General features: G+C 39.3%; 1 protein-coding gene across 6 annotated transcripts in view; it reads right to left on the bottom strand.

The window, feature by feature from the left end:
- itprid2 (ITPR interacting domain containing 2) overlaps positions 1 to 13,873 on the bottom strand; it is an 80,608-nt gene that overhangs the window by 19,045 nt on the left and 47,690 nt on the right. For all 6 annotated transcript variants that reach the window (XM_061791575.1, XM_061791574.1, XM_061791576.1 and 3 more), the window contains 5 exons: positions 11,373 to 11,492; positions 7,223 to 7,556; positions 6,802 to 7,024; positions 3,988 to 4,039; positions 3,610 to 3,692 (listed from right to left, as the gene is read on the bottom strand). In XM_061791575.1, coding sequence (XP_061647559.1) covers positions 3,610 to 3,692; positions 3,988 to 4,039; positions 6,802 to 7,024; positions 7,223 to 7,556; positions 11,373 to 11,492 — 812 coding nt within the window. The remainder of the gene's footprint in view (positions 1 to 3,609; positions 3,693 to 3,987; positions 4,040 to 6,801; positions 7,025 to 7,222; positions 7,557 to 11,372; positions 11,493 to 13,873) is intronic.

Raw genomic sequence — 13,873 nt, 5'->3', positions numbered from 1 at the left:
TTTAAAAAATGGGAACAAGATTATTAATCATTGAAATAAAAATAATTGGTTAGTTTATTTATTGTAAAGAATACAATTAAACAGAATAAAAATGATTTTGTATTTATTTTATGAAACAATTGGTCCGCGATGGGGTGACTCAGAGAAAATGAATTGACTCGAGTCAACTCGAGTTGCTAGTTTTCTTACTTCCCAATAAAGAGGATTCTGATTGACTTGACTTTAGACTTGGTAGACAAGAGACTTGACTTGAACTACATGACTTGAAGGTCAGATGACAAAGATGTTATGGGGTCAGTTAAAATTCATATTTGTATTGTTTATATGTAATGTAACACATGCACATTACTACCAGCAAATTTTCAATCATAGTTTAGCTAAAAATTAGGTTTTTATGACGCATATTGAGCCCTCCCCGAACATACCTGAAGCTCAAGACACCGGGGTGTGGTTACTCTATCCACCACAAGGGCTACCAGAAGTGACGTTGCAATTGACAAACACGGCGCGCTACACTCTATACACAATGGCGAGCAACGTGTTGGAATATGAGGAGGAGGATTTCAACGTACAGAAGCATCCAACTGAACTTGTCATCGTCAAACCGTACATGTTTAAGACAATCAGGATGTCGGAACAGTGACGACGACGAGCAGCCAAGTAGCAGCTGTACAACAGAAAAAGAGTGGCTCAATGTGTCGGTATGTCAAAAGCATGTATTTTTATACAGTCATGCGTAGAAATAATGGCACCCCCAGGTGTGCCAATATTTTTGAGCACGACTATATGTATTATATATTCATATATGTTTCAGTGACACGGCACAAGCTTTTACATAGTATGCAGTATTCCTATATATTGTGTGCCCCTCCCCCGAGTTGCGTTATAATACACCGCCGTGTCTGTTGGCTTGTCATATAGGCAAAAGTACAGACGACAGTACTGAAAAGTACTGCGTGGGTCTTTTTTTTCCCTACTCCCCAGTGCATAGTAACCATAATAGAGTCGTCGGTATATACAAGGAAATCCTCACCTCTTGTCTGCACCGCTTCGCCGCGGCACCGTGGCGGCTGCGAGATTTTGTTCTGTTGCTGGCAGTTGAGGCCCCGATGGCCATAGGAAAAATTGTTGGCACCTGGTTTCAGCCTCTCTCTCTGTATCCAATGCTTTCTCCTAAGCCTTTCTCAAAACACGCCAGTTGGAAGTGATCAGCACAGTTTGGAATGGTTCCGAGGCTCCCATAGCTGACCACGTTTCTTCCCCTGTCGATTGACTTTCCCTATCCACTGGTCACGTATCCCCTTTTCACTTGGAAACCCCCCAAAAAAACTCTTTCCACTGCCTGAACCAATTGTACAACCAAATGCCACACAATAAACCATCGTGACATCGTTAAATCATACAACAACAAATATAAAAGGACGGGAACAACAGCATGGAACAATAGCACACAAAGCCAAATGAACAGGCTGTTTGGCTCGTGTTACGTCACAGCGCCAGAAAGAGACGAACACAGGAAGGTGCTGAATGCAAAAAGCAGACGGCGCATTCTGCATCATATTTATAAATTTAACTGCTGTATATCTGAAGAAAAAAAGTCAAGAATTTTTTTAAAATCTTTGTCCGCTGACCTTTGGCACGTCTGAATTTTAATTTTTATTTTGAGACAGTTTGAATTTTTTTTTTAAAGAAAGTTTTCAGGGTCATTCGTGCCAACCTGGCAACACAGTCGGCGTTGATGTACACTTGCCAGTGTGACACAGCCACCTGCATGAACAACGATGGAAGGAGCTGCAAGGATAATACTATTTGGATTCAAGTGTTATGTTGTTGATGAAATCTACAAAAAGAGGATGGCAACCTGCATGGCTTGCAACGCATTAAAGACACAACAACATCAACGTCAAACTTCATCAGTCACTACAAAACTCACAAAGACGTAAGCTAATTTAACAGTTTAGCTAGCTGGCCAAACATTACGTTTCATAGACTGGTTTGGGACAATTGAAAATAAAAATGATGTGATTGTGGACGTTTTAGTACTGTAACGTAAGTAACGTAACTAGGGTTGGGATCGTTTACGATAATTGTCCGAACCTTTCATTTCGAAGTGAAGCAGCGTTGCTAGCGTTGTTGCGATAAAAGGAAAAAAGGGAAAAAAATAAAAATAAAAGTTTTACGGAGATGTTTGCGGGGATGACGAAAGAATCGGCGCTAGAAGAGGCCAGGTGCGTTATAGGTCTGCTGTATGGGATCACTTTGCATTATAATCACGGTGATAAAAATGTTGACAAAAGTGCGTTCCACAATTAGTAACTACAGTAAAAATTGTGAGTAGCTATGCGTGAATATAATTTTCATACTACGCAATGTGTTTATTTAATGTGTTACCATTAAAATGTCATCTGTTGTGTCGGCTCTGTGATGAAGCTGTCTGCACTATGTTTAAAACTAAGACCAAAGCATATGAAACATAACCCATACTCTGATGACAATTGTCAATTGTCCAGAGTCAGTGCTTCTAAATAAATAAACAAACCCAAATGAGTGATTTAATCAAAGTAGAGCACACATGAGGAATGCAAATTTTGTTCATTTTTTTTTTAAGGATGGCAACATTTTTATGTTATGTACTATTGCCTTATTTATGAATTTCTTTCATTCTCCATTCGTCCATTAGGTACACATCTAATTATATTTGACCAACAGAAAACAGTCTTGGCTTTTGGTTAATTTTTATTTATTAGAATTTTTATTACCACTCCAATATATGTTGAGACTGGAGCAAGACTGGTATGACTTGACTTGCGATTTGCTTAACCCAAGTAATGACTTGACTTGCTTGATTTTTTTCCCCCCCCACAGTGACTTGGGAATTACTTGCGACTTGAAGGTTATGACTTGAGACTTGCTTGTGACCTGCACATATGTGACTTACTCCCACCTCTGCAAATGGTTCTTTAATTATAATCCAATAATTATAGATAAATAAAAAATGAGGATCAATTATTTGTATCATCAAAACAAATAATTGTAAGTATATATTTTTTTAATTAAATAACTTGATAACTTGTTTATTTTTAATACTAAAATTAAACATGTTAGTATAAAAAAGATTTCCATTTACATTTAATATTTTTGTATTTTCTTTAGGAAATAATTGGTGAATGAATTATAGATAACAACCTGAAAAACGTGTATAAATTATTGCATCATCAAAATATTTTTATAAATACATTTATTAAATTGTCAATTGTAACGATTGTAAAATTAAATATTTACATATACAGTTAGCATTTCTGCTGTTTTATTATATAATCAGTTGCTTAATTATAAATAAAAATGTTAAAATGATAACATTATTAATTGATGATTTATTCATGCTTTTATTATTATTAAAGTATTTTACATATACATTTAATTTTTAATCAAATAATTGGTTAACTTTAACTTGGTACGAAAAATGGATGGATGCATTATGTATTAGCTATTTTATTGATTTACTGTAAAATAGAAAAACCTTAAAATATAAAAATATACACATTTGTACTGCTGTACTTATTTTATGAAATAATTGTTAATTAGTTATAAATAACCATTTGAGGTTACCTTGAGGTTGCTGGCATCCACGGACGACGTCTCCTCCGCAAAGCCGCTGCTGTCCGACTGCTGGCTCACAGTCCTCAGCAAATCTGAAAGGAACGGACCAAAATGCTGGATTGGCGTATTCCTGAGTTTGTCCAGAGGAGGCCACTCTTGCATAAACAACGTCAGAGTGGGTCCCTGCGACCCATCAAGGGGTTGTGACAGCGTTTGTTTATAGGCAGACTTGAGTAAGAGATTCATGACATGGAAATTTTCTTGGGAGCCAGAAAGTGAAATCAAACAGCCATACCGGTCAGAGGTGTCAAGCAGTCAAGAACGCAGCCCCGCCCCAAAAAATAAAAATAAGATAAAATAAAAAAATACTCCAATGTGTCTTCCCACCTGAACTTCTGGATGTTCTGGATAGTAGAGCTTCATCCTCGTTACTCTGAATCTGAGGAGATAAGGCTCATTTTTAGAATGAAAACACAAGAATAAAAACAAGACAAAAAATTGGAAGAAGAAAAAGTAGGAAAAATAAAAATAAGAAGGAAATCATTTGGATGTTCCCCGAAGCAAGAGGATTCGCATTCTAATATCAAGAGAAGGTTATGAGAACAGTTGAAAACATGTTTGCATACACTATATAAAAACACACTCTAGTTTCAGATCAATTAGGATTACCAAGATTATTTCTATTTGCTCCATGCCAGAATAATAAGAGGATTTTTTTCTGACTTTTCATTACTTTCTTCAAAGTCAGAATTTCACATACATTTCATTAGTATTTGTTACCATTGCCTTTAAACTGCGGGACTTCGGTCAAATATTTCAGATCTCCTTCCACAAGCTTCTCACAATAGTTGGCAGGAATTTTGGCCCATTCCTCCTAAAAGAACTGGTGTAAGAGCCAAGTTTGTAAGCTACCTTAAATTTTCAAAAGGATCAGGGCTTTGTGATGGTCACTCCAAAACAATGACTTTGTTATCCTTAAAAGTGCCATATTTTACCAAACCAACTTTTTATAATATTTGGGATGTAATATTGGTTCTGGCGGCACGGTGAGCGACTGGTTAGAGCGTCAGCCTCACAGTTCTGAGGTGCGGGGTTCAATCCCTGTCCCCGCCTGTGTGGAGTTTGCATGTTCTCCCCGTGCCTGCGTGGGTTTTCTCCGGGCACTCCGGTTTCCTCCCACATCCCAAAAACATGCATTAATTGGAGACTCTAAATTGCCCGTAGGCATGACTGTGAGTGCGAATGGTTGTTTGTTTCGATGTGCCCTGCGATTGGCTGGCAACCAGTTCAGGGTGTACCCCGCCTCCTGCCCGATGATAGCTGGGATAGGCTCCAGCACGCCCGCGACCCTAGTGAGGAGAAGCGGCTCAGAAAATGGATGGATGGATGGATATTGGTTCTATGGTGCCCCAGTGAACATGCGAAATATGATTTAAAATCGTCCACGCATTCACGAGTACCAGAGGTTTTCCTGCCGAGAGGCCTGAATTCAAATTTCTCGTCACTAGCGAAGATCTCCACCGACCTCTCCGCTTCTGAGCCAGCGCTGTCAACATAAACGTGTGCTCTCAAAAGTGGGTCTTCTCCACGGACGCAACCAATCAGAGGAAAGGGGCAGTCTTAGCCAAATATGGACAAAGCGGATACAAAACTGGGTCAATCAGAAGTAGCAGTTTCATTGGGGCCTTTTCTGGACACAAGTATGACAAAACCAAGGTATTTTTTTATAATTAAATTGACACTTTTGTACCAAGAACCAATTCCAATTCTACCCCTTGGCCCTAACCCATTGTCTTAGCCCTTGGTTTTGTGCGTACAAGAGAATGAAGGGGTATCCCATTTCCTGGGTGGGGACGGGGGGGCGGTGTATAGCCCTTGAAACCAAGTGTGGTCAGGGAGCTCACTTGAAACGAGGGGTTTAGAACTGCGCCTGCTGACAGGCGAAGCTCTTGCTTACAAAATGGCGGAACGGACAAGGAAGTACATAAATGTAAGTGAGCATAATTATTGATATTCATACTGACAGTGAACGCATCATCTGGGTTTTCCCCAATAGTTTAAAGGCAAAATAATCTTACTGTATGTAAACTTCAGATTTTGGCAAAAGTAATGAAAAAATGTCGACAAAATCCTTCTGTCATTACTCTGGCCTTTAACAAAGAGAAATAATTTTGGAAAAGTTTATTCTGATTTCATGTCAGAAAGTGAGAAAAAAAAAGTGTATGTCTTTTAATATACAGGCTGATTGAAAAGTAACTCCCTATTTTAAAATACTTAGAATTTATTCATATGTTGTAATATTTTTCTCTATTTTTTTTGTGTATGTTCCATGATTAAAGGAGCCAGTCTATTCTACCAAACCAATTACTTTGGAAGAACTTGAAGGGCGAATACGAGAAGTTACGTCTTCCATGCCACAAGAGTTCCTTGTGAAATCAGTTAATGCAGTTCCCAGGCGGCTGGAGAAACTGGTGGCTAATGCTGGCGCCCATATCGAATTTTGAATAAAACTGCAATAGACTTTCTTCTCATGTTCATTTCTTGTAAGAATTATAGTTCAGAAATAAATAAAAAATAGGGAGTTACTTTTCAATCACCCGGTAGTGTATGTAAACATCTGGTTTCAACTGTATGTATTAAAAAAAAAGAAAAAAAAAAAAGAAAAAAGTCCTGTTTACAAAAAGTAAAAATTACTTAGAGAAAACCCTTTTCAAAAATGTCAGAAAATGTTATGAAAATACATAAAATTCAAGAGAAAGTAAAAAATATAAAAGGCAAAAAATGTTATGGAAATTGTTAAAAAAATACAAAATGAAAGAACAAGTAAAAAAGTTAAGTAAAAAAAAAAAAAATACAAAAGGGTAACAGAAAGTTGTGAACAACTTTAAAAAAGGAAAAAAAGGGGGGGCAAGAAAGTGTTATAAATATGTACATTTGTTCAAATAAAGTTATGAGCAACATTAAAAAAAAAAAAATAACACAAAAGTACCGGTATAAGAAATTTATGAAGGTTAATCAAAGAAAAAACCAGGAAAATGTGGAGGGAAAAAAGGGACAGAAACAGTAAAGAAAAGGTATCAAAAAGTAAGGGAAAAGTAATAAAATAGGGGTAAAAAATTTAAGAAAATGCATCAAGATGGTGGGATGGCCAATTTAGTAAAAACGTATTTTTTTTAATGGGGTAACAGGGGTCTTGCGTACCTCCTCCATGTCGAAGGAGTCTGCGTTCTCCGTGCGCAACTGAGTTAGTAGAGCGGACGGCAGAGGGCCCTCCTCTTGAGCAGGTGGCGCCTTGTCGGGCAGGGCCTTGTCAGGGTTTGTGGTTTTGCTCTTCTCCTCTGCTCCACTGGCCCGAGGCTCATCTGCACTCTGATTTGTCGATGTAGTGTCAGCGGATTCGGGCTCATCGCCGGGTCCATTTTGTCTGGGAGGGAAGACATCCCTACACATCAGCTGACCAATATGATGTCAGCTATTATTGATGAGCCTCAAGTGAGGGTGGTTTGTTTGAATCGCTTAATTCATATAACATGGGTTCATGATTGTGTACATTAAGGGCGTTGACGCCCTCTTGTGGCATCTACACGCAATTACAAACCCCTTTTAGGAGTGTTTTTCCTACCTGTGGTGTGTGTGTTGCTCCACCTCGCCGTCACCACTACCGCCACATTCCTCGGTGACAGTGGCCAACGAGCAGCTGTCCTTCTTGCGGATGTGCTTCTCGGCGTGCTGCTCGTCGCCATCTTGTGCGGGATGCCCGTTGTAGAGATGCCCGCTGTGCCCGTTGGCAAGAGCAGGTGGCGCTTTGTCAGCGGGCCGGCCCGGCGGACTGGGTGACGCCATCAGCAGATTGTGCTTGCTCAGGCTCTTCTTCAGACGGTCGGCCACATTCTGAGCAGAGGTTCTCCTCTGAAAAAGGGACGGCGGCGACTGGTCTTTGGCGACCTCTCCTCCTCCTGAGGTCATGTGGTTAAATGTTAATTACCACTTTTGTTGAATTTAAAAAAAAATCTGAAATAGCCAGTTTTTTGGAGCGAAATATAATTTTTTTTCAATTACTATTTTTTTTTTTAGTTTTTTTCCCCCCAAAGTTATCTGACTCTTTTTAGGATTTGCATTAAAATACTTTTTCTTCAGAAACAAACTATTTTCTGGTCGTCCTAAACGTTTTCCATTTAAGGATTATGGAGGTCACTGTACTGTTAGGAACCTTAAGTGGAGCCGAATTTTTTTGTTACCTTGGGCAGATCTATGCCTTGCCACAATTTTGTCTCTGAGCTCTTCAGGCAGTTCCTTTGACCTCATGATTCACATTTGCTCTGACATGCACTGTGAGCTGTAAGGTCTTATATAGGCAGGTCTGTGGCTTTCCTAATCAAGTCCAATCAGTATAATCAAACACAGCTGGACTCCAATGAAGGTGTAGAACCATCTCAAGGATGATCAGAAGAAATGGACAGCACCCGAGTTAAATATGAGTGTCACAGCAAAGGATCTGAATACTTATGGCTGTGTGATATTTAAGTTTTTATTTTTTTAATAAATCTGCAAATATTTCAACAATTCTGTTTTTTTCTGTCAATACGGGGTGCTGCGTGTACATTAATGAGGAAAAAAATTAACTTAAATGATTTTAGCAAATGGCTGCAATATAACAAAGTGTGAAAAATTTAAGGGTGTCAGAATACTTTCCATACCCACTGTACGTCCAAATATAGTACGTTTCATATTTTTTTTCAAAATCAATAGTATTGGTGCGTCCCCATGTCGTCTGTTATTTTTACGCATTAAACAATTTAAAGTGTTGAAAATTGCTCGAGAACAAATCTATTAACTATCGAACAACATTTTTCAGATAGTTGAAAAGTGTTGTAAAACTCTACCTCTACAGTCACTCTGCGGGAGCCGTGCAACATTTTGTTGCCTAGAGATTGAAAGTCTCTGTTTTTTTTAACACAAAAACAAGGGAAAATATTTACAGTGGGAGGAAAATGTATGATTGTGAACCCTTTGGAATTTCTGAAATGTTTGCAAAAATTGGTTAGCAAATGTAGTTTGATCATCTAAATCACAAGAATAAACAATAGTCTGCTTAAACTAATTCCACACAATTTTATGTTTTCATATTTTTATTGAAAATAACATGGAAACATTCACAGGACAATGAGGAAAAGGTATGTGAACACTTGGATTTAATGACTGACCCTCCTTTGGCAGCAATAACCTCAACCAAAGGTTTTCTGTAGTTGCAGATCAGATGTGCACAACAATCAGGAAGCATTTTGAACCATTCCTCTTTACAAAACTGCTGCAATTCAGTAAGATTCATGGGATGTCTGGAGAATAGCTCTCTTGAGGTCATGCCTCAGCATCTCAATTAAAAAAAAAAAAAAAAACATAACCCTAGAGTTTCAGCTGAAATCACCTGGACATGACAACATCTCTATTGACAAATCCACAAAACGTCAAACATTAAACAAGAATTTGAGATCATGGGCGAACACTATGGGAGGAAGTGTTATTGTCTAAAAAACATTGCTGCACATTTGAAGTTTACTAAAGAGCACACTAAACATTCAGAACTTGTATCCTGTATTAAAAAGAGGATTTTGCGCTTTGTTTGTGGAAGGGTAACAAATATAATACTGAGGAACATGAAACAAAACAAAACCTTATCATTTGGGGGAAGCCAGCAACCACACGATTCAATGTTTTATTTAACTCGGCCTGAGAGCAATCGCATGTGCCTATCCTGTGGAACACACGGGTTAAAACTTGGGACAGTATGTAGAGCCGGAAAGGCATGGAGATGAAGAGTTGGAAGGATGTTATGTCATACTTATGTGACTTCATAGCGTTGCTTGACTCTTTGTGACTGACTGGCTCCAAGTCAGCCTTTGATCATCCACACGCTCCAAAATAGAATAGGGAACGTGTTGCAATATTTTTCGTTGGCCTAATGTTTACATAATCAAAAGTTTTCTCCTAGCCGCTCTTCATTTTGCCCAGCCTATGCTTCGCTCAGCTGTGCTGTGTGCTGTGAGGCTACCGTTCACACAGGCTAATACTACAGAAGCCTCACACAAAGGCACATAGAAAAACAAAAGCACACATCAATGATCGACAGTTGTGCTTTTTGTACACTGAAACTTGAACCGTTTTACTTAAGGAGCATGCTGTTGCATTGACTGGCAGATAGTGTTTACAAAAATCTAACCCTGACGCCATGGCGACTGTGGGACCCGGAGGTACTTGCAGTGGAAGAAATATTTTACTGCAAGTCCAGCCCCGTCCATGAGCCCACTAGCGGCTAATGACACAGCCGTCCAACTCTGTCGGCTCACTGTGTGTTCCGCGCGCCAGCTCACCACAACAATGACAATTCATCGAGTCCGGAAAAACTATCGTGTCCATTTTATTTATCAAACGATAAGTCAAAATAGTGATTATCGTGACAGGCCTACTTGCTATCATCAATGGAAAAATTAATTCACAAGATTCTCAAGCTATTTGGCAGAAGAACTTGGGACCATCTGTCCAACAGTTATAGCTCAAAAGAGGATGGGTGTTGCATCAGGAAAATGATCCAAAACAGAAACAAATCAACAACAGAATGGCTTCAGAGGAAGAAAAATGTGTTCTGGAGTGGCCCATTTAAAGTTCTGACCTCAACCCAATTAAGATGCTTTTGCTTGACATCAAGAGAGCTATTCACATCAGACATACCAGGAATCTTGCTGAACTGCAACAGTTTTGTAAAGAGGAATGGCCTATAATTTATGCTATCGTTGTGCACGTTTGATCTGAAACTACATTAAACTTTAGTTGAGGTTATTGCTGCCAAAGGAGGGTCACTCAGTTATTAAATCCAAGATTTCACTTTCACTTATGTTTCCCTCCGTGTCCTGTGAATGCCTACGTTATGCTCAATAAAAACATGATAACATATAATTGTTAATATATGGCATTAGTTTTAGCCAGGGCTGTTAAACTCGTTTTGTCGTGGCCCACATTGGAGTTATGATTTCTCTCGGAGGGCGGTTATGACTGTGAACTCATAGATGTATGATCGCCTCATATTATGATATAAACACAACAAATTGATGGATAAATTGTTGAACTATTGTTAATTTTTTTTAAAGGTCCCATATTTTGGCTATTTAGAACTCCACAGAGTGAGTCTCTAACATGGACTTAGTACAAAAGTTGAAGTTTCCGTTTGAAAAAAAACAACCTTGGTTTTGTCATACGAGTACCTAGAAAAGGCTCCTCTAACAGCTACTTCTGTTTGACCCAGTTTTGTATTCGCTTTGTCAATGTTTGGCTAAGACCGCCCCCTTTCCCTGATTGGTTGCCTCCATGTAGAAGACCGATTTGTGAGAGCACATGTGTTATGTTGACAGCGCTGGCTCGGGAGCTGAGAGGTAGGCGGAGATCTTCGCAAGTGACGTAGCTAAGCTTGAGAAGTTCGAATGACCTGGTTACAGGGATGCCTGTAACTACAGTCGTTTGCTTTTGTGAAGGATTTCAGGCTTTCTTTCTGGTCGGTGGGTCGCCGTGAGTGCAGACTTTAATGTGGACGACCGGCGGCGGCGACATATTCTCTACATGAAAGTGTAATAAATGGACAATTTTTTTAGCGTATTAACTTAGCAACAGCAATATTAGGTACAATACTAATTTAAACGATGCAGCGTTTGTTAACTCAAACAAGACTGCGACGACAATAAGCAAGTGTAGAGTGTATTGTTGTTGGTGGTCACCACATTTACCTTGATCCCTGCTGCCACTGATGCTGCTGACGCTCTGGACGGGCTGACCGGACACGTGGCCGTAAAGCTGGATGAACTGATTGGCCACCGTGGTCAAGACCTCAATCTGACGGAAGCGACCTGACAGACGGACAACAGACGGTGACGACCATGCGCAATAAAAAACGATGTGGACATTTTATACCTGTGCATAGATACAAGAAAATGGCAGTTATAGTACATGCAACAAAAGCTTTGCAATAAGTTACTTTGAGTATCAAATGTATTTTCTAAAGCACTTTGCACACCTTCGACTGGTCACCAATCAATGTCAGGGCACATAAACATTGGACTGATGGACATGGAAAAAAAAAGGCCTGAAAAAGGTACAGATATTTTTTTAAAAGTCACAAAAGTTTTAAAAAGGCAAGAAAAAGTTCTGAAAATTTCCCCCAAAAAATAAGTCAACAAAAAGTCATAACAGCAAAATAAAAAAGTAATGAGTCAACAAAAAGTCATAACAAACTAAAGGAAAAGGTCATAATACTAAGAAAATGACAGCAAACCCTTGCAGACAAGGGTATCAGGAAAAAATTATTATGAAAAGACATGCAAACACCAAAGGCATGAAAAAGGTGACAAACCCCCCCCCAAAAAAACATTGTAGGAGGCAACCCCCCCCCCCCCCCCCACACACACACACACACAAATTAAGCAGTCTGGAAGACTCTGAAAAGTATAATAAGGAGAAATAAACACATTTTCTTCACACAAAAAACATTGATTTACACCACTCAAGTACATGTTGATGGACAAATTTAAGATTACAATTAAATTTGCCTAATTTCTTTGCTTTTTTGTTTTGGCCTCCAACTTGAGCCAGGCCCATCTCCACCTGCACCTGATCCCTGCTTCAAGATGTGCCCCATGAATAGCATCCTCCTCTTTAAGCACTCTCATTCTGGAAAATAATTGACTAAAATCATTGTCTGTTTCACTTCATTTTTCACCATTACCAACTTCAAAGGCTAATCCCAAATGCATCCTCCAGGAAAATATTAAGTATACTATTTTTCTGTTTTTATTGGCCATTTCTCAATTTGAAGTTCGTTCATTCTGTGTTGTGACATAATCCCTAACAACGCTCCGTCGCTTAATACATTTAACATTAACACCCGTAAACTAATTCGATCATTGTAGGCGCGTTTCCTAATTAATACAATATGTACTCGCGGATCAGCTTTTGTCGCCGATGTCACGTGTGCTTTGCGGTTCTCCTGGGACCACAACCAGGGCCACGACCCACACAACCTCAATGCGAAAATACAAAAGACCAGTGTAACAAATACGACACTGGCTGATCTGATGAGCAAATATGTTGCTTAAACGCAGGAGTAGCAATAGAGGATGTCTGCTCCAGAGGTGGGTAGAGTAGCCAAATATTGTACTCAAGTATGAGTACTGTTACTTGAAAATAATGTGACTCAAGTAAAAGTAAAAAGTAGTCCTCCAAAAAAAAATACTTGAGTAAGAGTAAAAAGTACACTGTGAAATAATTACTCAAGTGCTGAGTAAGTAGCACAAACAATAAAAAAATAAAAAATAAAAACATTTGCAATTTACTGCACGGTGTTTTCTCAAGTTATAAGTGAGTTGAAATATCCGCGTTTGGGCAGACAAACACAAAAATACATGAAAGCTGTTGTTTTTGTTAGTCTAAATGTAAACGAGTAGCGCGCCCTTTCCTTCATGGTAACGACAACCTTCCCAAAATGGTGGCCATGTAGGCACAACGATCAGCCGGGCTGGCTTATCTAATGTTAATATCTATGCCCAGGAAGCCCAAGAGAAGACGTTGTCTGAGGTCATGTGACTTTCTTGTGCCGTTTGATTGGTGAACTAGACTTAAACGTCACTACCGCTTGGATTGACGGAAACAGCGCCCAATGCGCAAGTCGAAGTCTTGTGCACGAAATAGTTGATAAATAAGCAATAATTGATAAATAAAAGTAGTGAGCGACATTGTGATCATTGTAACCGAGTAAAAGTACCGTTACTTCTTAGCAGCAGAAGCGGCGGAAGTATTTTTTTCTGGTCTCGTCAACTCCTGTCACTTTTTCAAAGCAGGTCCTGAGCGCCTATGACAGCAATGGCGACCCCCTCCCCCTCAGGAAAAAAATCATCGGCTCTATACGATTCACATAAATGGCCTATTTTGAGTTCAAAACGGCGAATTTCACCAAAAGGCAACTGATTTCCATGTGTGAAAGTTATAAGTGAGCTGAAATATCCACGTTGGGGTAGACAGTGCCAGACAAATACTACAATACATGAAAGCTGTTGTTTTTGTTCGTCTAAATGTAAACAAGAGTAGCACGCCGCTCCCTTCATGGTAACGACGACCTTCCAAAAATGGTGGCCACATAGGCACGACAATCAGCCGGGCTGGCTTATCTAGTGATAATACCTATTCCCGGGAAGCTCAATAGAAGACGTGCAAGGTCATGTGACTTTGTGTCATT

The sequence above is a fragment of the Phyllopteryx taeniolatus genome, chromosome 12, assembly GCF_024500385.1.
Source record: "Phyllopteryx taeniolatus isolate TA_2022b chromosome 12, UOR_Ptae_1.2, whole genome shotgun sequence".
NCBI lineage: Eukaryota > Metazoa > Chordata > Actinopteri > Syngnathiformes > Syngnathidae > Phyllopteryx > Phyllopteryx taeniolatus.
This window is presented reverse-complemented; position numbering and strand designations above follow the sequence as displayed.